We start from the raw sequence: 23,546 nt of genomic DNA on the forward strand, positions 1-23,546 counted from the left end.
GTTAGGTGTATGGGCCCAGGTGGAGCACCCATCAGCGGATGGGGATGGGGGACGGCCGAGACCCCCCGGACTCAGGGTGGAAGGCGGGAAGTGGGAGAGATGGCGGCTAGCGGGGAGAAGGCGGTGGGCCATGGGCGCACATGCGGGATGCCAGATGCCAGGTCCCAACTCCGGCCCTGCAGCTAACTAGTTCTGCTACCCTGGCCAAGTCACTTCCTCTCCTCGTTCTCAGTTTCTTCATCTGTAAAATGGGGCGATAATGATTTCCGGTTCCGGCTCCACGGAATTGTGATGTGGAAGGCCCAGAGAAGCTCCCGCACAAACCAGACCTGTGATGCCCTAACCTTTGCTTGCAAGCCAGCAGCGGGTGTCCTCAGAAGAACCGTCACTCATGGCCTCCCTCTGGCTGCTTCTCACTGACAACAAGGCATGGATTAGCAGCACCCAGCTGCATCTGCCTGCCTTCCTCCAGGTCTTGTCTCCTGGCCGCCTCGCCTTGGCCCCGAGGGGGCGCTGTCTACCGAGTCTGGGCGTGGTCACCGGGGTTGAGTCTTACCAGTCTGCGGCCTTGGACCAGGGTACGATCTCGGATCACAGCAAGGTGGCCGTGGGATGCAAGCATGTGATGTGCTTGGCACAGAGCCTGGCACAAGGGAAGAGGTCCACGTATAAGACCGTTTGGATAATGGGATCCTGACCAGCCCTAAGCTTTGTCAGGCCCTGCTCTGCCCCCTCAGCACAGTGGACCTGGATCCAGAATTTTCCGAAAAGGACTAGGGAGTCATCAACCTGGAGCAATATAGAGCTTAAGGATTTCCCTTTTTTCCAACAAGGCTGGCCACTGACTCCCAGGCTGCCCTGTTCAGCACGAGTCTTGCTGGGGCCTGGTGAGAAGGTAAAGGGGCCGGGGGGTAAGTTGACATGGCATCCTGGGGGCTCTGACCGTCTTTCCTCTCTTCCCTCTGGGCCTGGTCCCATACAATACCCTCTGCCTGGGTTGAGCTGCACTTTAGCTCTTCATTCATTCATAAATCATTTATCAAATACCTGCTACCGGTAGACACTGTGCTGGGGATAGGGAGACATAGATGAATAACGCACGGCCTGTCTTCTAGAGGGTTTCTGTGACATGGAGGCCAAAAGTCCTTCCTTCATAGGGCTACCCTTAGCGCTTAGCCCAGTGCCGGGCACGTGGATGGTTGGCTGTCGCTCACGTCATGGTCATAATGGGGCCGTACAGTCTAGAGAGAGCCTGCCAGCACTCTCAGCATTATCCCTGGCACTCGTAGGGCAGAGAGAGTCTCCCCTAGGTCAGGTTGTCCTGCAGAGCCATGCTGGAGCGTGGCTCTTTCCCGCAGATTTCTGGCTCTAGGCAGCATGAATCATGTTCTCGCCCTGTCTCCAAACTCAGGCCTTGGTCACCTCACTGGTGCCCTCTGTGGCGGCCAGGTGTCTTCTCTACCTCCCTCCTCCTGGTAGGCTCTGGGTATGGGGGAGGGCTTGCTCCCCACAGATCCTACTGCCTAAGAATCTCCTGCGAGCTTGTTAGAAATGCAGACTTGGGGCTTCCCTGGTGGCGCAGTGGTTGAGAATCTGCCTGCCAATGCAGGGGACACGGGTTCAAGCCCTGGTCCGGGAAGATCCCACATGCCGCGGAGCAACTAAGCCCGTGGGCCACAACTGCTGAGCCTGCGCTCTAGAGCCTGTGAGCCGCAACTACTGAAGCCCGCACACCTACAGCCCATGCTCCGCAACAAGAGAAGCCACCGCAATGAGAAGCCCGCGCACCGCAACGAAGGGTAGCCCCCGCTTGCCGCAACTAGAGAAAGCCCGCGTGCAGCAACGAAGACCCAACACAGCCAAAAATAAAAAAACTAAAAAAAAAAAAAAGCAGACTCTTGGCCTTGCCCCAGACCTACTGGATCAGAATCTGCATTTTAATAAGATTACAAGCATGATAAAGTTTGAGAAGCACTGTTTCAGGCCTGCTGACCTGAAAGGGCTGCCCCTGCCAGAGGAAAATGGAAGATTGGTCTTCAGGAGATGCCCATGGCTCAAGGACCAGATCCTTCCAGGTTTGGGGCCTAGCTCCCCATCTCTGCCTTTAGGGTCCTCTCCTGCCCCAAGAAAACTGGTCTTACTGTAGTTGACCAGACTCAAAGATCTGCAGATGACACCCACCCGGCAGGGCAGGGGACTTGATGGGCTCAGCTACGGGTCTTTAGTGTTCAGCACAGAGTAGGTGCTTTTATTTTTTTTGGTTGCGCTGGGTCTTAGTTGTGGCATGCGGGATCTTTGTTGGGGCGCACAGGCTCTTCGTTGTGGCACTCGGGCTTCTCTCTAGTTGTGGCATGCAGGTTTTCTCTCTCTAGTTGTGGCTCGCGGGTTCCAGAGCGCGTGGGCTCTGTAGTCTGCGGCACGTGGGCTCTCTAGTTGAGGCGTGCGGGCTCAGTAGCTGTGGCATGCGGGCTTAGTTGCCCTGCAGCATGTGGGACCTTAGTTCCCCAACCAGGGATTGAACCCGCGTCCCCTGCATTGGAAGGCAGATTCTTTACCACTGGACCACCAGGGAAGTCCCTGGGTGCTTAACTCTTGTTTATTAAATTGCAACACATTCTTTGCGACTGGAACGCAGTACAGTAATATGGTAAGAACTGGCTAGGTTGGGCACCACTGCCTTGAGAGGGAGTTTCCAGGCTTCTGTTCTAGAAGCCGATGCCTGCTGCCAAGGATGCTATGGAAGTGCCTCCTGCTTTGATGGAGCCAGAGGATTCCTGAACCCCCTCCCCATAAAGCACCAAGACAAAGATAGCAAATATGTGGGACACATATGACCACCCCCCCTTCTTACACTCTTGGTAGACATCAATAATTGATTGCAGTTGACTTTCTGGCATGACCTCAGAATCCTTTTCTACACAGCACCCCAGGGAGCCAGTATCAATTGATCAGATGCAGCACCATTTGAGATCTCTGCCTCAGGCCTCTCCTCAGGAGCTGCCCTCTACAGATCAGGCCAGATTGGACAAGGAGGCCAGGCCAGTTCCTAGCGACGCCCACTGCTCCCGCCCTCCCACTGAACTGCCCAGAGTGGGTGCGCTGCTGCCCCTGGGGAGACCCCTCTGTAAACCACCCTCCCCAGATGTTCATAGCTGGGGGGTGAAAGCCAGCCCCAGACCTGTCTTGCCCACACAGGCAACTGTCCCGAGTGTACATGACTCCCACCTCCCACCACTCTGCAAACTGGAGAGTCAGGGACTCAGCCAAGTGACCTCAGCTCCCTACCCCTCCTCTGACACCTCTGGCTCCCATCTGGCCTGAACCCCACAGTGCTCTCACGAGCAGGCAGCTTTTATGTGCCTGGATTTTGTAGCGTCATCACGAATTCCTTTCACCCGAACAGTTCTGCCCGGACTCCCACCTTCGTCGGGCACTGGCTACCCAGGCACAGGCAGGCTGCCGGCGCCGTGCCTCCCTGTATCGGCGGCATCACTGAACGCTGCTCTGTGTCGGGGCCTGCACAAAGGGCTGCGCAAATCTCTCACTGAAATCTGATAGCAACTATAAATGCAGACACTTTTACGTTTTTACCTTCAGTTTACAGATGAGGAAACAGCATCAGAGAGGTTAATTAGCTTGCTGAGCCTAAGGCTCCGCAAGAAGTTTGAAACCCAAACTCTGAAACACCCGCTGCAGGACAGGCTGGAGAGAGGGCAGCGTGAGGGGCTGACACGGGCAGGGCGGGTGCCTGCAGCGGACGGGAGGGAGGACCGCTGTGCAGCCTGCCCTCTCCTCTGCTGTGAAGCCTCTGAAGCTCAGAGACACTCCTGACCACAGGTGAGCCGTGCCTGTGACTACATCCCAGAGCCCAGCAGGGGTACCGCTTAGATTCGCCACAGCTCTGGCCTCTCCTTCCATGCAGACAACTGAGAACACGGGCTCTGTCCCCGGGCACTCACTTGGCCTGGACCAGCACTCAGGTGGATACAGGAGACCTGCCCCAGGGTAGAGGGGGTGGTGGCTTCCGAGGCCCCGGGCACCCAGGTGACTCTATGGATTGAGAGTGCCTGCATACTGAACCGCCTGTGTCACTCGCTCCCATGGCTCAGCGGCTGGGCCCAGGGCCTAGAATAATGACTCCGTCAAGCTGGGATGATGAATCCGTGCTGCCAGCCTGGCAGCAAAGCCCTCATGCAGTGCGAACAGGGACCTCCCGCTGGCCTTGTCCAAGGTCCTGAAGCAGCCGTGGTTGGGCTCTGAGGCCCGGATTCTGCCCAGTGCCGATTCAAGCCCCGAGCGTCGGTGTTCTGGCAAAAAGACTATGTGCCCAAAAAAGTCTTTTAAAAGACCCTGGCACCAAGAATAGCCAAAGCTATGGTGACAGAGGTAAAAACTGTCATTACCTTGGGTGGCAGGGGCCTAGGGAACGTTCTGGTATGCTGACCTTCTAGTTTGAGTGATGGTTTCAGGGATGTATAGACGTGTAAACATCCAGGAGCTGTACACTTACAATCTGTGCACCTTACTCTAAGTTTTACCTCACCTTGAAGTTATCCGGGGACTGTGAAGTCAGATGTCTTATGCTTTTCCCTAGTGGGTGGTGGGGCCTTACTGGTCAGTGCCCAGGGCTGGCGAGGGCAGGCCTGAGCTTTGGTCTTTAGTCCTGTGGCCGCACACAACCCTGGAATCAGGCAGGCAGCCTCCCCAGCCAGGGGAGGGTTTCACTCAGTGTGTTCCCTTAACTAGACCCCCTCTCTACCTGGTAAACTGCAGAAGCTGTCACTTTGTCCTTGAAACCTTCCCTGGCAGAGTGAAGTGCTCCTTTTTTAGGTTTCTCTGACCATAACTCCACTTAACTCCCAGGAAAAATTCACTCTCTCCTTTGAGCTCCCATGCCACCTTACTAATAAACATCTATAAACCCACCTCCCAGACTGAGTCCTGGGACATTCCCAGTAACTGACATCCTTCCCTATCCCCCCCCCAAAGGGTTTCCTGCTCCCTCTAGAGGTGACCACCGTCCAGACTTCTGTGTTTATCACCCCTTTGTTTTGTATTTTATTACATACATCAAAGGTGTCAATGTGTCCCAGTTTGCTCAAAAAAGCGCCAGTTTACATTTGTGGTCGAAATGTAAGGAGTTAAGTGTCCCTTTACATTCTCAAAAACATCCCATAAATCTTATGATCACTCAACATACACATACATGTAAGCAATGTATTACTTGATTTTGAACTTTAGAATAATGGCATCATATGGTATGAAGTCCTCTGAGATGCGCTTGCTTTACTGTTTCCAAAATTTACCCGTGTTGTTCTGTTACCACAATTCATTCATTTTCATTGGGCGGATATGCTTGTGGTGTCTGTTGTGCCAGTGATTTGAAGTAGGAACAAAACTGCAATGACCGCTCTTGCACGTGACTCCTGGTGCGGGTTCTTACGGCGCAGACGGCCCTCGGCCACAGACCAGGCAGGAACTGCTAGCGTACAGGGCGTGCACTCTGTCAACTTGACAAGCGACCACCACAGCGTCTGTATAGACCTCTACTTCCATCAGTTAACTAGGTTTCTCTATCACCAGTACCTACTGTCCTCATAGACTGTAAGCCCCATGAGGCTAGGGCTTAGTCCTCTTTGTATCCCAGCCCTCAGAACAGTGCCTGCAACTGGCAGGCGCTCAGTAGATGCTAAAGGCCTGAATGTTCAGGGGGCTCTGGGTGGCTCCCCTCCTGAGAAAACACCTCAGACACTGCTGCTGGCAGGGCAGCACGAGCAGCGGCTTTGCACAAACCGTGGGTGTTGTAAGCCCGCTGCAGTTACAAGTGCTCTGGGCCCGTGGCAGGAGGGGTCCCCTGGCCTCCCTCAACTGAGCCAGGTCCCCAGCTCGCCTCCGGGTCTCTGATGGCCAGGCCCACTGAGTCGGGCACCCACCAAGGTGAATGCCAATGATGTAGAGAAAAATCACAGGCCTGGGGACCTGTTTTCTATTTCTGGGCTTGCCATTAATAAACTGGGTGACCTTGGGTGAGTTACTGTGTCTCCTTCCTCATGGTGCAAAATGACTTTGGACAGTGATAGCCAATTCTTGAACTTGAGAAGTCATCAGAATCACCTAGGAAGCTTGTCAAAAGTGCAGACTCCCAGACCCTGGCCCACAGGAACTGAGGTTTTGGAGTGGGAAGTGATACATGTATATTTACCTGAGAGTGAATTAAAAAAAGATAATGAGAAATTTTTGTCTGTGGTGAAAAAACAGTACACAGGGATTTATAAGAAGATACACTCCCCACCCCCAGTTGTGCTACCTACAGGCAACCGCTTTTAATCATCTATTTTAGATCTTTTGGTGGTTACCATCTTATTGCTAAATAGGCCAGTTCTTGTTTTATCAACTTCAAACATTACCCATTGTCTTCCTGTGATGATAGATGAGGCTTGAGCTCACTCACCCCACCCCCATTCCCAATATAGTCCTGGCACTATTCTTGGAAGCTGCATTTTAACAAGCACCCCAGGTGATTCTGAGGTAGCTGGTCTGCCAGCCACACTTAGAGAAGCACTGGCTTAGCGAGACGTCTGGGTAGAGACACTGAAGTTCCCTCTGACCATCTCTTAAACCCCTGGTTTTTCTGCTTGGCTTCTAGAACTTGCTAATAGACCCTTTCCCCACCGCTGAGAGCTCTGAAAGGCCGGGCATGGGAGGCACGCTGGCAGCCACACTGTTCTGGGTTTGTGGTGGGTGGAACTGCCTTGCCCTGTCATCTTGCTACCCCTTCTCATAACGTGTCACCTCGGGTCCCCCAGCTGTATAATTAGGATGAGCAGATTTCCCCTTTAGGGACTGGCATAGCTCTGGCAGATTGCTGAGCATCTTAGTTCTTTACAACCACCAAAGAGTAGTATCTTCAGACAGCGGAGCACACAGAAATGAGAATGCACACACTAAGGCTGATGTAAACAGGATGAACCTCCCAGACAAGCTGAGCGAGAGAAGGCAGGCACGTAAGGATACGTACTGCACGACTTCACTTATGTAAAATTCAAATCCAGGCAAAACCAAAAAACAAAACCAAAAATGCAACAAAACAGGTGAAATTCATCCACTGGGATAAAACAGGAGTTGCCTTTGTGGGTGACAGTGACTGAGGGGCAAGCTTATGACAGGCTGGTGCTGTTCTGGGTTTTGATTTGTGTGTTTACACGGCTATGTTCACTTTGTGAAAACCTGAGCTGCACAGTTACAATCTGTGCACCTTTCTGAATGTGTATTTCCTTACAAGTGTTACCGATAAAAAGAGAAGAGAAACCAAGCAGCTCTCCTTCCTTCCCCCTGAACAATCCCCTCCCTAGGATGGGCCCGGGCAGGCAGAGGTGGCGCAGTGAGGGGCAGGGGAGGGGCAGGCTGCGACGTATCTCAGACTTCCAGCCCCATAGAGCGGAGCGGCCTGCTGGGTCAAGGAAGTGGCTGGAAATGAGGCCCACGCATGTTCCCTGGGAGGGCTGACGAGATACTAACCAACCAAGACTCATGTGCCACCTTCCCCACCTGCTAGCAGCCAAGCTGTCCGGGGGGAGGGTGGCGTATGGGCCCCCGGCCCGCCTCCCCAGGCTGCTGGCCAACCCACTGTAAATATTATTACACTCCTACGCAACTGAAGGGCGTTAATTATTAAAACACATGCCACCCGGGGTAGTGCACTGTAATTAGGTTCAAATTAAATTAGCATCCTCTTGTAATTAGGACATCAATAACCACTCTTGAGGCACCAGTTCTCCAGCCCCTCCCTGCTTCCCAACATGGGCTAAAGCAAGAAAAGGGGTCCACTGACTCTCTCCCTGGGACGGAGAAATAATCAAACCAATAAATAAAGTGGAGGCAGCCGTGCGAGCCCTTCCCTCCACCGCCTGCCTTCCCTACTGGTCCTGCCCACTGGCCGGGAGGAGGGAGATGAGTCACTGGGGAGAGGTCTCAGGCATCAGTGCTTCTCCCTAGTGGCTAGTCTAAACCCTAGAGTCTGCAGCACCAGCCCTCAGAGACTGGGAAACTTCCAGAGCCTGCCCAGATTAGCAGTGCTGCTCTCCTGCCATCCATTAGCCCAACTCAGTCCTCCTCCTCTGTGATGCCTCCCCAGCCACCAGGCGAGGGCCTCAGTCCCTCGTCCTCGTGCGCTGCCACTGCTGTGGCTTGTTACGGGTGTTTCAGCATCTGGTTCCTCCTCCGCACCTAGACTGCCACGCCCCCGAGAGCCTGTGGAGGTCATCTTGGCACTCACTAGACCCATCGCTGTGCCGGTGCTGCTGGGTCTTAATCCGTGTTTGGTGGATGGATGGATGAATGACAGGTGCTCAAAAGATTCTGTTGTTCAACTGGAAAGGTGGATGGGAAGGCAGAGCTTATGATCCTGACACCAAGAGCCATGTTTTGCAGCTCTAGCGGGAGAAGGACCTTTGGGGAGGTTTTTTTTTTCTTGGTGCTACTTGTGCAAGTACTGATGCTACTTGTGCAAGTGCTGATGCTGACTGGCCTCAACTGGGGATGAAAAGAAAATATGCCAACGCACCTGCACACTCTTGAGTGCCTCCTTAAATTCTGCACCCTAGGCGCCTGGCTCGCCTCATCCTAGTCCCAGCCCTGCCCAGGACAGACCTCAGGAACTCAACCGATGTGGCAAACAGAGGAACACTGAGCTGGGGCCAAAACCAGCAGCAGCAGGGCCTTCTGGCCTGGTGAATATTCTGACCTTCGTCTAAACCAGCCTTGGAGAAAGAAAGTAAGAAGTGGGAAGGTTCAGGCATCATTTCAATTGGAGAACCATGAAGGGTTTATCCTTGGGCACAGATGTAACCAAGGCAACTGTTAAGACAGTGAGATGACTTCAGACCCTTTTAGAAAAGTGAGCTGGCATCTCGCCCCTCTGCCAATTGCGTTCAAGTGAATACACACCGACCTACCTCTGGGCCCTACCAGGAGGTAGAGAAATGGGTGAAATGGGCATTTTCTTTTCCATGACCAGCCTCCACGATGGAGAAAAATAAAATGAGAGATCATGGTGGGAGTGAGCCTGCCTGCGGGGGCAGAACAGCTTCTCCGGGAGTGGAGACAGATGGAGAGACTCACACCCATTCCTGCGGACTTCTCGGGCCCCATAGGGGCTGTACGGATCATGGAAAACAGTTTACTGGACCATAAAGAGGTTCTGATTCGAGGAGCATAAACACTCGTTCTGACCAACCCAGAGGTTCCTGAGGGGAGCCATGTGCAGATGAGTCAAAAGAGAAGATGCCCAGCGTTCTGCATGATGGCCATGGTGCCAGGTATGCCCACCAGGCCCCAGGAGTTGCTTGGAGCTCTGAAGGCCTGCTCTGCTTCAGGAGTATAGGAGTATAGGAAGACAGGAGTACAGGAAGACAGGAGTCCTGGATAGAACCCCACGTGACCCCTGGGCCTGAATGAGTGGGTGTGGGGCAAAACTGCCAGAAGCCAGAATTTTCTGGGGCCCAGGACCTCGTTTAGGAATGAGAGCTGGCCAGCCAGGCCCCATCACCTCCACTGACTTTCCCCAAAGACTTGACCAAAGGACCAATCTTACATGGCAGCTTGGAGCATCACCCCAGATCAGAATGTGGGGGGAAAAGTGGGGCTGCCAAGAAGACGGGCCACCGTGTGACACCAGAGTATGTGCCTGGGAAGGTCAGAGCCACAGGGTGGGGCCCTGGGGTTTGGGAGAACAGGCAGGTCCCCTAGACACTGCAGCTGCTGGAGTGGTGAGCCCCCAACACGCGTACACCTGCTTTCGTGCCCCGAGAAGCACGCAGGCCCCTCACTGCACACACCACGGTGGCCGCTCTCAGCGCCCCCCCTTCGGGGGCTAGGAGTAGCCTGGGGTTTCTGAGCTCCGTGGCCAGCTCCACCTGGAGGACTTGGGGGACACCTCGTCAAGTCAAACAGAGCCAGAGCTCACCTGGGGAGACGAGCTCTCCTCGGCCTGCTGCCCAGACCCCTCTCGGAGCCCCCATCCTCCAGCTCCCTTCTCCAGTGGACACACAGTGGAGGGAGCTGGGCAGGGACCAGGGGCCACTGACCTTAACACACGCTGTGCCAGCCTATCTGGCATCAGCCTTTCCTTCTGTTACAGCAGGAAGAGGGAAATCACCTCATCTCCCTCGGCAAGTCCCTTCTGGCCCCTTGTTGGGGCTCTGGTGGGTCCTGCCAAAGGACAGGCCCAGCAACCTCCCGCCTGGGCCTGGCAGGACCGAGCCTGGCCTTTCCTGCAGGGAGTGTCCTGGGCACTGCTTGCCGAGCTGCTAAGGTTCTTGAGGGCAGCCATGTGCAGATGAGTCAGAAGAGAAGATCGCCAGCCTTCTGCATGATGGCCATGGTGCCAGGTATGCCCACCAAGCCCCAGGAGTTGCTTGGAGCTCTGAAGGCCTGCCCTGCTTCCCATGACTGGCTATGTTTCTAGGGGGTGTGGCCAGGCATATGGATTAGACCTTGGGGGTCATTCAAGCGCCCAGGTCTCCTCCTGGCTGGGGCTGCCGAAACCCTGGGCTCTGGCCTCCACCATGACCAATAAGGGCTGCAGACAGCATGTACTATTTTATTGGGCCTCAAAAGCTTTAAATACAGAAATGGGGAGGGCTGGCAAAGGGGCAGACGTGGACACGCTGGCATTTGAGAATGGACGTATCAGAGAAACCACATAATCAACAGCTGGACAGAGAGCTGGGGAACAGGGGAGTCTGGGATAGAAGAGGGGTGCCAGCTGGCCTTGGGTGCCAGGATCATGCCCTCCATAGGACAAAGTCTTTCATGTTTCTTCCTGATCTGAGGACAATTTTTAAAAAACAAACCCCCAAAGAGAAACAAAATCAGCTGGGACAGCGGATGGCAGTGCCTGTGCTCGCAGAAGACAGCGGCCTGTCCCCTGAAAGCCTTGGGCTCCCCCCACCCCCCGTCCCCAGCCCAGATGCCACCCTACAAGACATTCCCATACACTGAAGCAAAGCTGGACCCAATCTATGCCCCCGATTTGAGGTCTGGAGCTGAAAACCCCCACCCGGCAGAGGAAGAGGTACTGGCGTGAGCGGTGCTGGGGGCCAGACCCGATTCCCTCCTTAGCGGCTGTAGCCAAACTCATCTGCGTCATCGGCTCGGAAGTCTCCGTAGCGCCACAGGTTCAGCTGCGAGAAAACAGAAAATGGCTCTTCAGGGAGGCGGGACCTGCTGGGACCCAAACGGCCAAGCCCCTCTCTCAGCACCCTCTGGGGCTCCTGAGGCAAAAACTCACCCTGGCGCTCTTGGCTGACTCCTGGGCGTTCAGGTATTCTGTGATCTGGCGGGACGAGAACAAAGGGATGGTCAGGGTGAGGCCCAGGTCACGTCACTCCCCTGCTCAACGGGTCCCCAGCTCCCTCCAAGTAAAATCCAAGTGCAGGGTCACAGTCTCCTAGCTGTTTCTCGACGCTCCATGCTGGCTGCTTGACCCGCCTGAAACACGCTTCCCGCTCCTGTCTACCTGACTACCTATCCTGCCCCTTCACGTCTCTGGTCGAGGATCACCTGCTTAACGAGGCCTCAAATGGCCCCGTTTAAAATCACCACCTCTCCCTCCGACATACTCCTGAGTCCCTTTCTTTACTTCTACTTTCCCTTTTTCCATTGCACTTATCGTCTAACATTTAATTTTGTTGACTTATTATATTTATTTTCTTCTTTGTCTCCTCATGCTTGAATGTAAGCTCCATGGAACGTTGTCTCTTGTTCACTGAGATTTGTAGGTCCTCAGTAAACATTTACTGAAAGAATAAGTAGGTGAATGAATGAACACATTAGGTGTTTCTAGACACCAGAGACTTTATGGGTAGCTTCATATGGCGGACACTAAGAGCTCCAGTTTTACAGGGAAACTTAAGCTAACTCCTAGGAGTGATCTGGGAAACTGGGGGGAAGACTAGGGGTCAGGCCCCTCCTGTCCAGATGAGGCACAGAAGTGACTCACACTGAGGTCTTGTTCCAAATGAGTTAATCAACTTGCATAACCAGAGCCATGGATCCACAAACCACCAATCATTATGTGGGGAGAGAGGAAAGGCAAAAGACGGGGGAGAAGGGGAAGCAAGGGCACAGTGGAGAGAGAAGAACACTGGTTTCAACCCTGCCGCTCGTGTCCCTCCACTCAGGAGTGCGGGGGAGCTGGGCGCTGCAGAAGGGCACGAGCTTCCCACCGGCCTGGCCCGTCCCTCGAGGCTGGCGTGTCGTGGGGAGAGGCTGGGGGAAACTGGGATGGGAACGGGGCTGAGCGGGAGGCCTGGGCCTCGTGATCAACAAATGAGCAGCGCAAGGAGGTTTCCCAGGTGTCGGCCCCCGATCCTCGTGGTCCACCCTACCGAGCAGCCGGGCCGGCTGTGCTCTCCTCACATCATCAGTGGGAGACTCAGGCTTCCAAAGGCTGAGCTCTAGGGCCAGATGTCTCATGAACGAGGGAGGCGGGGCTCAGGCCCAGCTCTAAGCCCTGCGCCTCTCCAAACAGGCTGGAGGGGTGTCGTGGCAGAGTGGCGCTGAGTGCTGGGAGCTGGTTATGGACTGGGAGAGGAGCAAGTGAGGACGGGAGAGACAGCACAACAGGCTGTGACCTTCGCCATGCCACCCCTGGCAGAGCTTCCTAGCCTGTCACCGGGGGTACGGGCAAAGGCAAACTTTCCGCTCCAGTTTGCAGCTGTGTTTTCAGCCAAACCGGCAGTCAATTAATTTGGGATGTAATTAGCTTTTTAAATTTTAAACCCCAACAAACCCAAATCCATTATCTTTCCCCAACAGGAGCAGCAAGACGGTGGGTTCCCTGCTCCCTCTCTGGCTCCCGGCGCAGTCCCCTCCCAGTCCCCCCGTGACGGCGGTGGGAGGCGCGAGGGACACCCCGCATCCGCAGCACGTACCACCTTCTGGAACTGTTTCTCCTTGCGCACCTCCACCATGACCAATCCCTCCTTCACCAAGCCCAGCCCCACGTCCCCCTTGGAGTCGGCAAACTGCAAGGTGACGTGGGGACAGCCGGCGCTCAGGTGCTCCACGTTGAGCAGGCACTGCGTGTTCTGGATGTCCCGCACCACGCTGTCCACGGCGTCTGTTCGAGCATCCTCCTGCAGCAGGGACACCCCCCGGTCGGCGTGAGAGGCGAGCGCCAGCCACGAGCCGTGAGGGCCCCAGGTCCTGTTCACGGACTTCAAGGGAGTTTGCACAGCACGTGCCGGCATCACCTCGCTCCCCGCTTAGACCCCAGCGAGGGAGGAAACAGGCTCTGGACATGAAGGGCCCCCTTACCCACAGCCCCTCCCGCCTACAACACGAAGAATAACCTCCCTGCCCGGGCAGACAGGGCCTGACATCTCCTGCTGCTGCCCGCAGGGCCCCCGACACCCGGCTGCCATTGCTGGACCAGTCTTCGCCCAAGGTGCCCTGGCCCACCAGGCCCCCTGTTTCTCAAGAGCCAGCTCAGAGGCTCTGATGCCACCTTCCCTCAACCTCCTTGGCCACGCCCCTCTCTCCCGTGACTAACAGACCATCATCGTTGTTTCTACTCCTCCCATCAGCCAGTGGGACCCCAGTGGAGGATTTTCAGCAGAGGTGTGACACAGTCAGAGCTGTTTGGGGGCAGTTACTGCTGGCGGCATCGTCTGAGCCTGGAAGGCGTGCTGGAAGACCACTGCAGCCGAGAGCCCAAGAGGCTAGAGACAGTGGCCACTAACCAGGGCCGCGCCGGGGGCTCAGCCCCGTGAGAGGGGGCCAGGGTGAGGGAGGGGTGGGATCCGGGACGGGGCTGGGTTTCCTTCGTGCAGATACGTGCTGGGACTGCAGCAGTGTCTGAGTGTCATGGGACGGTCCCGCTGAGAGGATGGAAGGCGTGGAGACTCACATCTTGGGGCACCTGGATGAAGGCGAAGGCATACTCCGTGGCTTGAGCTGGCAGCACGCGAGTGCTGAAGGCAGGTGGCAGGGTGCCCAGGCGGGAGGACGGCAGGATCTCTCTCTGCAGAGGACACACCAGGCCAACAGCATCACACACTCGGAGCTCCCTTGCTCTCAGGGGACAACTCGCACGGCCAGGCCCCTAGGGATTCTAACTCAGCGCCTCCAGCCCCCACCCCACCCCCCAGGGCTCGTTTCCGAGTAGCCACGTGCACGGACTCGCCCAGTCAGCGAAGCCTGGGAGGTGGGAAGCCGGGCCCGGTGGTGGCACACCTGGTGGCTCCTGCTGCGTACCCAACCTGGCAGCTCAACTCTGATCACTGTCTCCACTCTTCCCCAATACCTTCCCTCTGTGACATGGGCTCCCTGAGCCCTTTCCGCAGGCTGGGGGGGCCCTGGCTGGAGGAGCGCTTCAAGACGAGGGTCCAGGCAGCCCCCCGCCTGCTAGTGGTTCTGGCTCAGGTGCGTGGGGCAACCCCAGCCTGGCAAGACCCCTTTCTCTGTGTATTCCCGGGTGGTAAGTTGCGAGCGTGGCCCAGCTCTGGGCTTTCTATTAACGGCCCTTCCACACCAGTCCTCAGGAGCGGCACGGCTCTGAACGACAGCGTTCTCTCCTGCTTACTGCTGGGAGACTCCCAGGCCCAGCCCAAGGGGCATTTCTCCCAGGGGTACCAGCCCCTTCCCAGCAAGCCTGGGTTTGGGATGTGCTGGGGATCAGCACACAAGGACCCAGTTGAGCGTGTGGACCAGGGGCCTTCAGGGACCCACTCTTCAGAGACGTTGGGCAGAAGAGGAACCGGGGCCGTGGCTGGGGCCTGGACAGAGGACCAGTCAGTGCTCACAGGCCTCGGACCAGAGATGCCAGTTTTGCCCAGTCACTCAGGGGTCACAGGCCTGTTAGAGGAACAGTAGAGAGGCCCACACGCTCACCATTCCGTCAGGGAGGGAGGGAGGGAGTCTAAAGCTCAGAGGGACCTTGGAGAGGGCAGATGGACTTGACCTAGGGGCCTACTGTGTTGAAGGGTCCCTGGCGGCACTCAGGGCCCCTCCCTTGCGTACTCGTCCACCTCCTGGCCCCCGCACTCACGTTGCCGTAGTCGATGTAGAAGACGTGTACTTTGGCAGGAGACTCGACTTTCTCCACTCGGGCGCGGTACCTGCAATGGCATCACGGGCAGAACTCAAGGGACAGCCCTGAGGAGGCCGGTCTCCCTGGAGCGTCAGCGATGGTAGGGCAGGGGCTACAGCATTTCCCCGCCCAGGGTTCAGAGAGAACACCCATGGGTGTCACAAAGGGCAGTTCTCGGACTGCACAGCCCAGGGTGCTGTGGCCACCATTTAATGGAGTCAGAGCATAGCTGGGAGCAGAGGGCGGGAGGGGAGCGTGTGGAGCGGATGAACGTGTCCTTGGGGCATAAAAGCAACAAGACTAATGACTAGATTGATGTCTGCTGTTTAAACCCAGCGCACTAGACAGCAGCTGTAATTAGCCGGCAGATCTGCCTGGGAGGCCACAGCAGGGAACCCATCCACAACACTTCGTCACCCTGGGAAGGCCACGGGCCCTACGCTTGGTAGATCCGACATAAGTGACCTTCTTGCAGCCTGCGAGCGCTGCGGCTCACGCCCCAGACAGCTGCGGTGGAGGGTGGCGGCTGGTCCGGGCTCACTGAGCACCAGCCTCCACCCTCACCCCACCCCCTACCCCCGCCCTGACGTCACTTTTCCTGCGTGGGGTGACGGGGGTGTTGGAGAGCTCCAGCCAGCCAGGGCTCCCCCAAAGGAGTAGCCCAGGAGAGAGAAGGAGGGACACTTGTTTACGCCAGAGGCTGACTGCAGAAAAACCACGGGTTAAAGCGCAGGCTGCAAATGGGCTGTGGGCAACAAAGAGGGCCACTCCGGAGAGCCGGCCAAGGCCAAGAACAAGCACCCAGTGGGAAGCCGGCCACTACGGCAAATGCCTGAAGCCTGGCTAGTGGCTCTGCAGGCCTGCACCCTGGGGACAGAACTGCTGCTGCTCCTACTTTAGACTCTTTCCCTTGCTCGGGTCCAGGTGGCCTACCATTCTCCGTCTACAAATTTGGCAATGCAGAATTCGCCCCGGCGGGGGGCATAGGAGCCCTCGACGGGAGGGTGGCTGGCGATATCATTGCGCATGTTCTCCATCAGCTTCTCCAACTGGGTGCCTGTGGGGAGGAACAGGGAGTGAGACCTGGGTGCCATGTGCCTTGGAGTATCATCTCTAGATGGGGCTGCGGAGGCAGATGAGCCTGGGGAGTGGGCAGGATGTGGAATGCTGTAGGGTGCCCACGGCACTGGCTTGCCCCCGTCCCACAGGGAAGTCCTCTTTGGTCCCTGGTCGAGGAGGTTTCACAGTATCTTGCTGACACTTCAGGCCTTAGAGGCACCCAGTCTTCCAGTCTCGGCTCTCCAATCTACTGGCCATGGCCAGAGACGCCCTAGGGAATGTTCCTGGGCCTTGGTTTAGGAGGTAGAGAAAATGAGTGGACACTAAGCAAGGCCAAGGCCAACCAGCCTTCTCCAGTCCTACCAGGGCGGGCCCCGGCCTGGGCCACAGAGGCGGTGACGGACAGCAGCCACTCTCTGCAACATCTCCTGGGGGCAAAAGTGGAGCTGAAGGATGGGCCCCATATGACCCTGGACAAGGAAAGGGCCTCAGAATCTGCACCGTGCAAGGTGGGGAACAATTCTGGCAGCAGGGCCCGGTCTCAGTCTATTCAAACGTGGACACTCTGACCTGACGCACCCCATGAGACACATGCTGAACTGAACCTCCAAGTGCTGCCAGGCGGGGGTCCCACCCTCCCACGCCAACTCACTGCCCTCCTCGTTTGCGGGGAGGGAGACCCCTTCCCTGCCTTGTCTTTCCCGAACCACTGCCCCTGGGTCGTCGGTCCCTGCTGCTGGTCTGGTCTTCACTGGGTGTGGCAGCCCCCGAGGTCTTCTCAGTGCCCTCCCCTGGCTCCTTCCTGCCACAGCCCCTCACCCCTACTCTGCTGAGCATCAGCCCCCAGTGGCTTCTCCTCTGCGTCCCTCTGGGCCGGACTCAAGCTCTCAGCAGGCCCTTTGCTCCCCCTTCGCTCTCTGAGGCGAGGGCGGCTGGTGGTGGTGAAGGACTCGCCCCCATCCTCAGGGCCCCCGGCCACTCTGTTACAGGGGCCTGACACATGACGGCCGTTGGTACGCTTGTCACAGTGGGCCTTATCCATTCCCTGTCTGGTTTATGTTTCTGCCACTACGCCGGGAGCGCCTTCGCGGCACAGACCATAGCTCACTCGGTTCTGCTTACTCTCAAGTGACCCAGTAGAGCCCCGGCTGTGCAGGGTGCTTGATGACTGCAGTGCTGAAGAGGGGCCCGCAGGCGCGTGCCCTGTCCACACTCTCGGGCCCCCATGCCGGTGTTCACAGGACGGTTTCAGGGACTTTTCGGAAGGCGCTGCCCTCCCCCCGCCCGGCAATAAACCCTCCGTTCTCCTGCGCCTGCGTTCCTTGCCCAGACAGTAAAATTTCAGGGACTAAGAAGCTACCTCTACACAGACAAGGTCCTGCTATACTTGGTCTATTTTTATTATTATTATTATTATTATGCTCCAAGGCAACAGTTCTGCGAACAGGCAAAGCCCTCTGGGAAGCCCTTACACAGAGCCCGGTTGGTCATTTAGAGCCAATGGCAATGTGTTCATCATTTCACCAGATCCTTCCCGAAGGCAGGCTTTAATTAAGAGAAGGGAAACAGGGCCAGAGGATGTCCCTGCCTCCAAGAGGGGTAAAAGGTTTCAGGAGAGGGAGGCTGGGTACGCTGAGGTTCGTTTTCACGGATCTGATGGAAGGCAGGGTTTTCTCTGGAGCCTACAGCTATCCAGGTGGCATGCCACACAGCACCTCACTCGCTACTCCAATCTTCCAACAATACACAGTTCCCCCCAAGTTCTCTTTCTCTCCCTATTATCTGCCTTGGCTACCACTCAGTGCAGCGTCCTGGCTTCCGAGAGCAGTCAGAGACAGCCAGGCGGGGTACAGAGCTGGCACAGGAAGCCTCTGAGATCACAGACAGTATGTGGGCAAAGGCCTTGAACCCTCAAGCTCTGTCTCCTGGAGACTCCGGGCCTGTTCTTACTCAAGGCAGGTCCTACCCAGCAGGACCCAGAGGCCAGGTGGAGCCTGCCTGGGAGCCGGGGTACCCTGGGCAGGGTCTTCTTTGAGTTCCCTTTCCCCGAGCTCCCCAAGGGCCATTCTCGCTGGCTCCCGTGCTTAGGAATAGCTCTCCTTCCTACCTGGGCCACCACCCAGCCTGGAGGCCCCCTCTCGGCTTCAGTCCCAAGGCAATGGCTGGGCCCCCTCTCACCAGGATTACAGCTGGCCACAAGAGAACCGAATCCTTCAGGCTCATCATTTCCATCTCCGCCCCTCCCTGGCTTTGCTCCCCTCCCAAGTACAGCCAGCCCAGGGCTCGAGGTGGTCAGTTTTTCCCGGTGAAATGACATTGCCACAAACGCAGGTGCCTGCCTGGGAAATATCATTAGAGGGGAGGCGGCTGAGGCGAGGCTGCTGACAATCTGGAGTGGGCCTGGGGGCGGGGCCGGGGAGGGCGGGCAGAGCCGCACCCTGCCACCTACGGGGCTGCCTCGAGTGCCACCGACACCTTCAGCCCCTCCGCCTTGTAAGGATCTGCGTCTGTGGACCGAGAGCTGGCTCTAAGAGCTTCTTCCTCTGACCTCAGCTAAAATGTTTCCCTGCAGAGGGTGGCAATGAGAGGAGGGAGGTCAGGATGGAGAGAGTGAAGGGAGTGAAGGGGGGAAGCTGGGCTGGAGGGGCCCCAGCGCAGCTGCTGTGAGAGCCGGCTCTACTGCCCTCTCTCCTCCAGAAGCCTGAGGTCTCTGCCGAGGGGACCCTGGCCACAGCACACTGCACTTGAGGGCAGAAGGAAGGAAGAGGATGGAGAGAGAGGGTCCTTCAGAAAAGACTTTTCTGGGGATGACTTCCCCTAGAGTGCCGCCGGTTACCATGGCAACTGGCTACCACTCAGGGCTATGGCAACCTCTGGAGAAGGAGAAACCCCAGCAGAGACAAGCCCAGGCTCCCCCTCCTCCCCTCCCAAGGACGCTGACGGGGAGAGGCACTGAGCAGAGCTGGCTTGTGCTTCCTGACCACATAGAGACAATCTGTCCGTTGCTTCCTGATACACTCTGAGGGCTGCAAATCCTCCTGCCCAGCCCTGCCAGGGGTGTCTGGGACTAAAACAATTACCTAAGAGTCTCCGAGCACCACCCAGACAAAGCTGGTTACCTCACCAGTCCGCAGAGGACCTGCTCAGCCTCGCCCGCTCCGGGGCTCCCTTGCAGCTGATAAAACGACCTCGGGCCCTGAGTGCGGCGCAGGGGCCCGGAGGTGGGCAGCAGCCACAAGCTATTCGGGGAGGCCCCCGGAAGCCCTGGGCTGTGTCCCTCCCTCCCACTGAACAGAGGGGCCCTGAGGCGGGCCAGATCATGCCAGCAGCCGTGAAGCAGCGGAGCCCGGGGCCGCGCCTGTGTGCTCACCCGTCTCCACATCCTGCACGTAGAAGTGCAGGTCGTCGGTGATCTCAGTCACAAACACTGGCTTGTAGCTGGCCGAGCGCTCCTTCTCCTCCAGCACGGGCGTCACCTCCTCCACGGGCTGCTCCTCATAGTGGGCCCAGACCTGCGTGTGTGGTCAGCACAGGGGAGGAAGAGATTAGGAAGTGAAGTCAGAAAGGACGCCAGGAAAGGGGCTCTGGGCAGGGGGAATCACTGCCCTGGCGAGTGAGTGTGGAGGTGATGCCAGCACAGGACGAGCCCCTGGAACCCTCCTACCTCTGGGCGGGGGTGGGGAGAGCACTTCCCATCCAGCGGCTCTGGCAGGCATCAGAAGCAACTGGGGAGCTTACTGAAAACGTAGGTGCCTGGGTCCCACCCCAGCCTGCCAAATCAGGATGTGCTCTCAGGGTCCCAGGGAAAGTAAGTCAAAACCAAAGTCTCCCCAGCGATTCCCATTCCCACGCATACCAGCGTGTGAGAACCTCGGTGCTGGAGTGGTGCTGGGTCCCCGTCTCCCTCCCTCACACCACCCTGCGGGGGTCACTCTGAACTCTCCAGGCCCTCCCACTGTCACAGGGCCACAGGCGCTCCTGAGACTCTCCAAGTGACAGCCCTGGGCCGCGGAGGCGAGGGCTGCCACTGTGCGAGCACGCCTCTGTTCTCACCGCCAGCAGGCTGCTCTGACCCCGGCTCAGAAGCTGGGCCGCTCCCCTCCACCCTTCCCTCTCCCTTCCTCCCCTAGCCCCGCACTGTCAGGGCTGTGGCGGCTCAGAAGCTGATTCGGGGTGACAGCACGCCAAATCCAATCCTGCGGCCAGGAGATTATCCCAGTAGTGAGGCCTGTCATAGCAGGGGAGGGAGGTGGCTCTCCAGCTGAGTGGTGCAAAGGGGGTGGGGGAGTCCGGGGGACTGGACCACACACGGGGTCCCACAGACACACACACAGGAATGAGTGGGGTGGTGATAAAATATTAGCCCAAACCTTATATGCTTACTAGGTGCCACACTAAACGTTATCCAAGTACTAGCTCCTTTAATCCTCACGACGACCGTTTGAAAAGGTATAAACATTACCCCTGTTTTTACAAATGAAGAAACTGAGGCACACAGGCTTGCTAGATGTAGCAGAACCAGGATTTGAACACAGGCGGCCTGGCCCTAGAGCTCTTCAAGGGGAATTTTGGCAGTGACTGGGCCTCTGGACACAGAAGGCAGCACTGAGCAACGGGGAAAGCTGTAGGTGGGGAGATGTGGACTCTGGTCTTTTCATTTTGCCCTTTACTTTGCTGTGTGACTTTTGTCAAGTCACATGCCTTCTCTGAGTCTCCTTTTCTTCCCTTGCAAGAGGTGGTAGAGTATGACCACATGATCACGCAGCTGACACACGGACTCCTGGGGGGCATCAGGAAGCAGCTGAAGGGCAGGAAGGCTGGAATTACTGAACCACTTTGGGCCACACACGCAGAGGCCATGCTCCTGCCTTTAATGTGGCACGAGTGTGTGTCCTTCCAATAGAAGGAGAGGCAAGGGCCCCGAGAACTGGAATGAGCAACAGGGACTTTCTGAGCCCGGGGGAGGCTGCCAGAGGGTGGCGGAGAGGGATGGGAGAGACATCACCTGGGCCCAAACTTCTGCCCCCTCCCCAGCAGTGGCCCTCCTGACCCAGCAGTCTGTCCTCTGCCCCCTTTTCCCACCAACACCACCCTCCAATCTGTCTGCACTCGGTGCCCCTACCTGCTCCAGACCAAGTCAGCGGCCCTCCCCTCTCCCATCCTGCTCCCTCCTTTCCCAGCACACGGCGGGTTGGAGAGACAGGGCCCCTGTACTGCCTCCTGAGTGGGCCCCCATCCTAACCCCACCCGGCTTCCCTCCGCTGTACGGAGGGAGGCTCGTCTTCCGTATGGATGAATTGGGAACAGACTGACAGGGTGAGAACAGAAACTGCTAACGACTCCTCAAGTAAAGGTGCCTCAGGCGACAGCATCAGGTTTCCTCCTCCGAGAGGAGGTGGAGCGTCTTCCCCGGCAGGTGCAGGGGGGGCAGCGGGCCGGAGGTCACGGATGATGCAAACAAAGCCTCGGCTTGGCCCTCAGGCCCCTCTCCTACAAGGAGGCGGCAACGGGCCAGTCCTGTCGAGGTCCCACAGCTCCCGGGGCAGCAGGAGGGGAGCAGAGGGGTGTATACTGCTGCCTCCTGAGGTGAGAAGACACGGGAAGCACGAGGTTGCTAAAGGGCAGAAGAGGGAGAGCTCCTCCTCAGATGGAGGAGCTCCACTTGTAAGAGAGGACGGGCTTGGCCCTTCAGTCCTGGAGCCGTGCGGGGTCCCTTCCCAAGCTGGTCAGTGTGGCTTCCTGGTGGGAAGCAGTCCGTCAACTGGATGGGCTTGGCCGCCCAGGTCCCCACCCTTAGAACAAGGGCCTGCTTTGCCCACACTGCCTTCTGTTGCCCCTGCAGAACCTGGGCAGGGAGGGGACAGACACATCGGCAAGACACTCTCTGTGACCCCTCCACGGCCCTGGCTACAGACACAAGTGGGCAGTGGGCAAGGGAAGCCCCTCCCTCCTCTGCTACACGCTGCTCTGTCACGCCATTTCCTGTCCTGCTCAGATCGCTTTTGCATTCCGGGGCCAGGTCAGGAGTAGAGGCTGTCTCCCCTCCTGTCCTCACCCTGCTCCTGGCCCTCCCTCCTCCCTGGGGAGCCCCGGGTGCGCCTCCTGGCAAGCGATGGGCAGTGTGGACCGAGGCTCCACTGGCTGGAGCCTCTCCTTTCTAAATCCTATTTAATATCGCTGCTCAGGAGGCTCCGGAGGTGGGGCTGGCATGGGGCCAGGGTGGTGGAGGCCTTCAAGCCCGCGTCCGGGAAGTCAAGCTCAGTAAAAGCCAATCAATGGCCAATCCAGCCCTGTCAAGGGCCCTGATGGGGCAAAAACGGGGAGGGGCGATGGGGGAACAGTCCAGACAGCTGCCATCTGCGGCTCGCTCTTTGGTCCTCAGACCTGCCCAGGATCCCTAAAGGAGGAGGAGGGGGGAGCCCTGCATCAGCCTCCTACAGAGGAAGGGGAGGGCCTGACTAGCCTCTTCATGAGGAGAGGTGTCTGCAAGGCACAGGGAGGAATTAGGCCTGGCAGGGAGGCAGCTAAATTCTCAGAGCTGGGAATACAGCACTGCGGGGTTTCCCCAGACAGACCTGCTCAGAAATGTACATGACATAATCACACCCACCTACGACTTCTGCTTGCTCCTGGTCTCACAAAATCTCTTAGTATTACTTTCCTCAGTTAGCTCATAGGTACCACAATGATCTTTTAACCCCAGATGTACCTGTCTCTCGACAGCTAAGGCAGCTCTCATGGGGTCACCAATGGGGCAAGGCTGGGGATCCTGGGGACACGTCAGATATACAGTTTACTGTCCCCCAGCGGACCACCAACTTCTGAGTGCAGCTAACTCCGAGGGCCGCTGCAAGGCTCTGCCCACACTACTCCTGGGTCTCGGCCCCACCAGGAGGAGGCAAGTCATGTGAGGTCCCCCCGGGATCCTCGAAGAGGCTGAGATGTGCAGGAGAGGGGCCCAGGAGGCAGGCAGGCCCCCAACCTGAGGGTGGTGCGCCGCATTTTAATTGGACTGGAATAAAACCACGCAGCCTGGGTAAGTAATTAATCACTGGCAATTACTCCTCAGCACCATCACGTGGCACCGGCGAAATGACGACTTGGGTTCTTTCAGACAAATCCACTGTGAAGTAAACGGTGATGCCCAGTTCAGCACCTAAGCAAGGGACCACCCTCCATCTTTGGCCAGATTCCCTTCTCTGTCCTCTCCTTGGTCCCTCTGGGGTCTCTACTCTCAGAGGGTAGAAGATCACTCAGATCTGAAGAGACAGCTTCTCAGCTCAGGTGCTGAGTAGCCAGGGAGCAGGGCCAGGGGGCAAAGATGCTTTCAGAATCTGGGCCTTAGAGGCTGGTGCTTGCCACACTGACACCCAGCTGCTAACTCGTTCAGCCT

General features: G+C 57.2%; 1 protein-coding gene across 3 annotated transcripts in view; it reads right to left on the bottom strand.

Annotated features, from left to right (window-relative positions):
* Positions 1 to 10,580: 10,580 nt before the first annotated feature.
* SND1 (staphylococcal nuclease and tudor domain containing 1) overlaps positions 10,581 to 23,546 on the bottom strand; it is a 417,958-nt gene continuing 404,992 nt past the window's right edge. For all 3 annotated transcript variants that reach the window (XM_007177207.3, XM_057550039.1, XM_007177206.3), the window contains 7 exons: positions 19,524 to 19,665; positions 16,028 to 16,151; positions 15,053 to 15,122; positions 13,913 to 14,026; positions 12,936 to 13,139; positions 11,291 to 11,335; positions 10,581 to 11,183 (listed from right to left, as the gene is read on the bottom strand). In XM_007177207.3, coding sequence (XP_007177269.2) covers positions 11,118 to 11,183; positions 11,291 to 11,335; positions 12,936 to 13,139; positions 13,913 to 14,026; positions 15,053 to 15,122; positions 16,028 to 16,151; positions 19,524 to 19,665 — 765 coding nt within the window. In that variant the 3' untranslated portion in view covers positions 10,581 to 11,117. The remainder of the gene's footprint in view (positions 11,184 to 11,290; positions 11,336 to 12,935; positions 13,140 to 13,912; positions 14,027 to 15,052; positions 15,123 to 16,027; positions 16,152 to 19,523; positions 19,666 to 23,546) is intronic.

Source organism: Balaenoptera acutorostrata, chromosome 7, assembly GCF_949987535.1.
Source record: "Balaenoptera acutorostrata chromosome 7, mBalAcu1.1, whole genome shotgun sequence".
NCBI lineage: Eukaryota > Metazoa > Chordata > Mammalia > Artiodactyla > Balaenopteridae > Balaenoptera > Balaenoptera acutorostrata.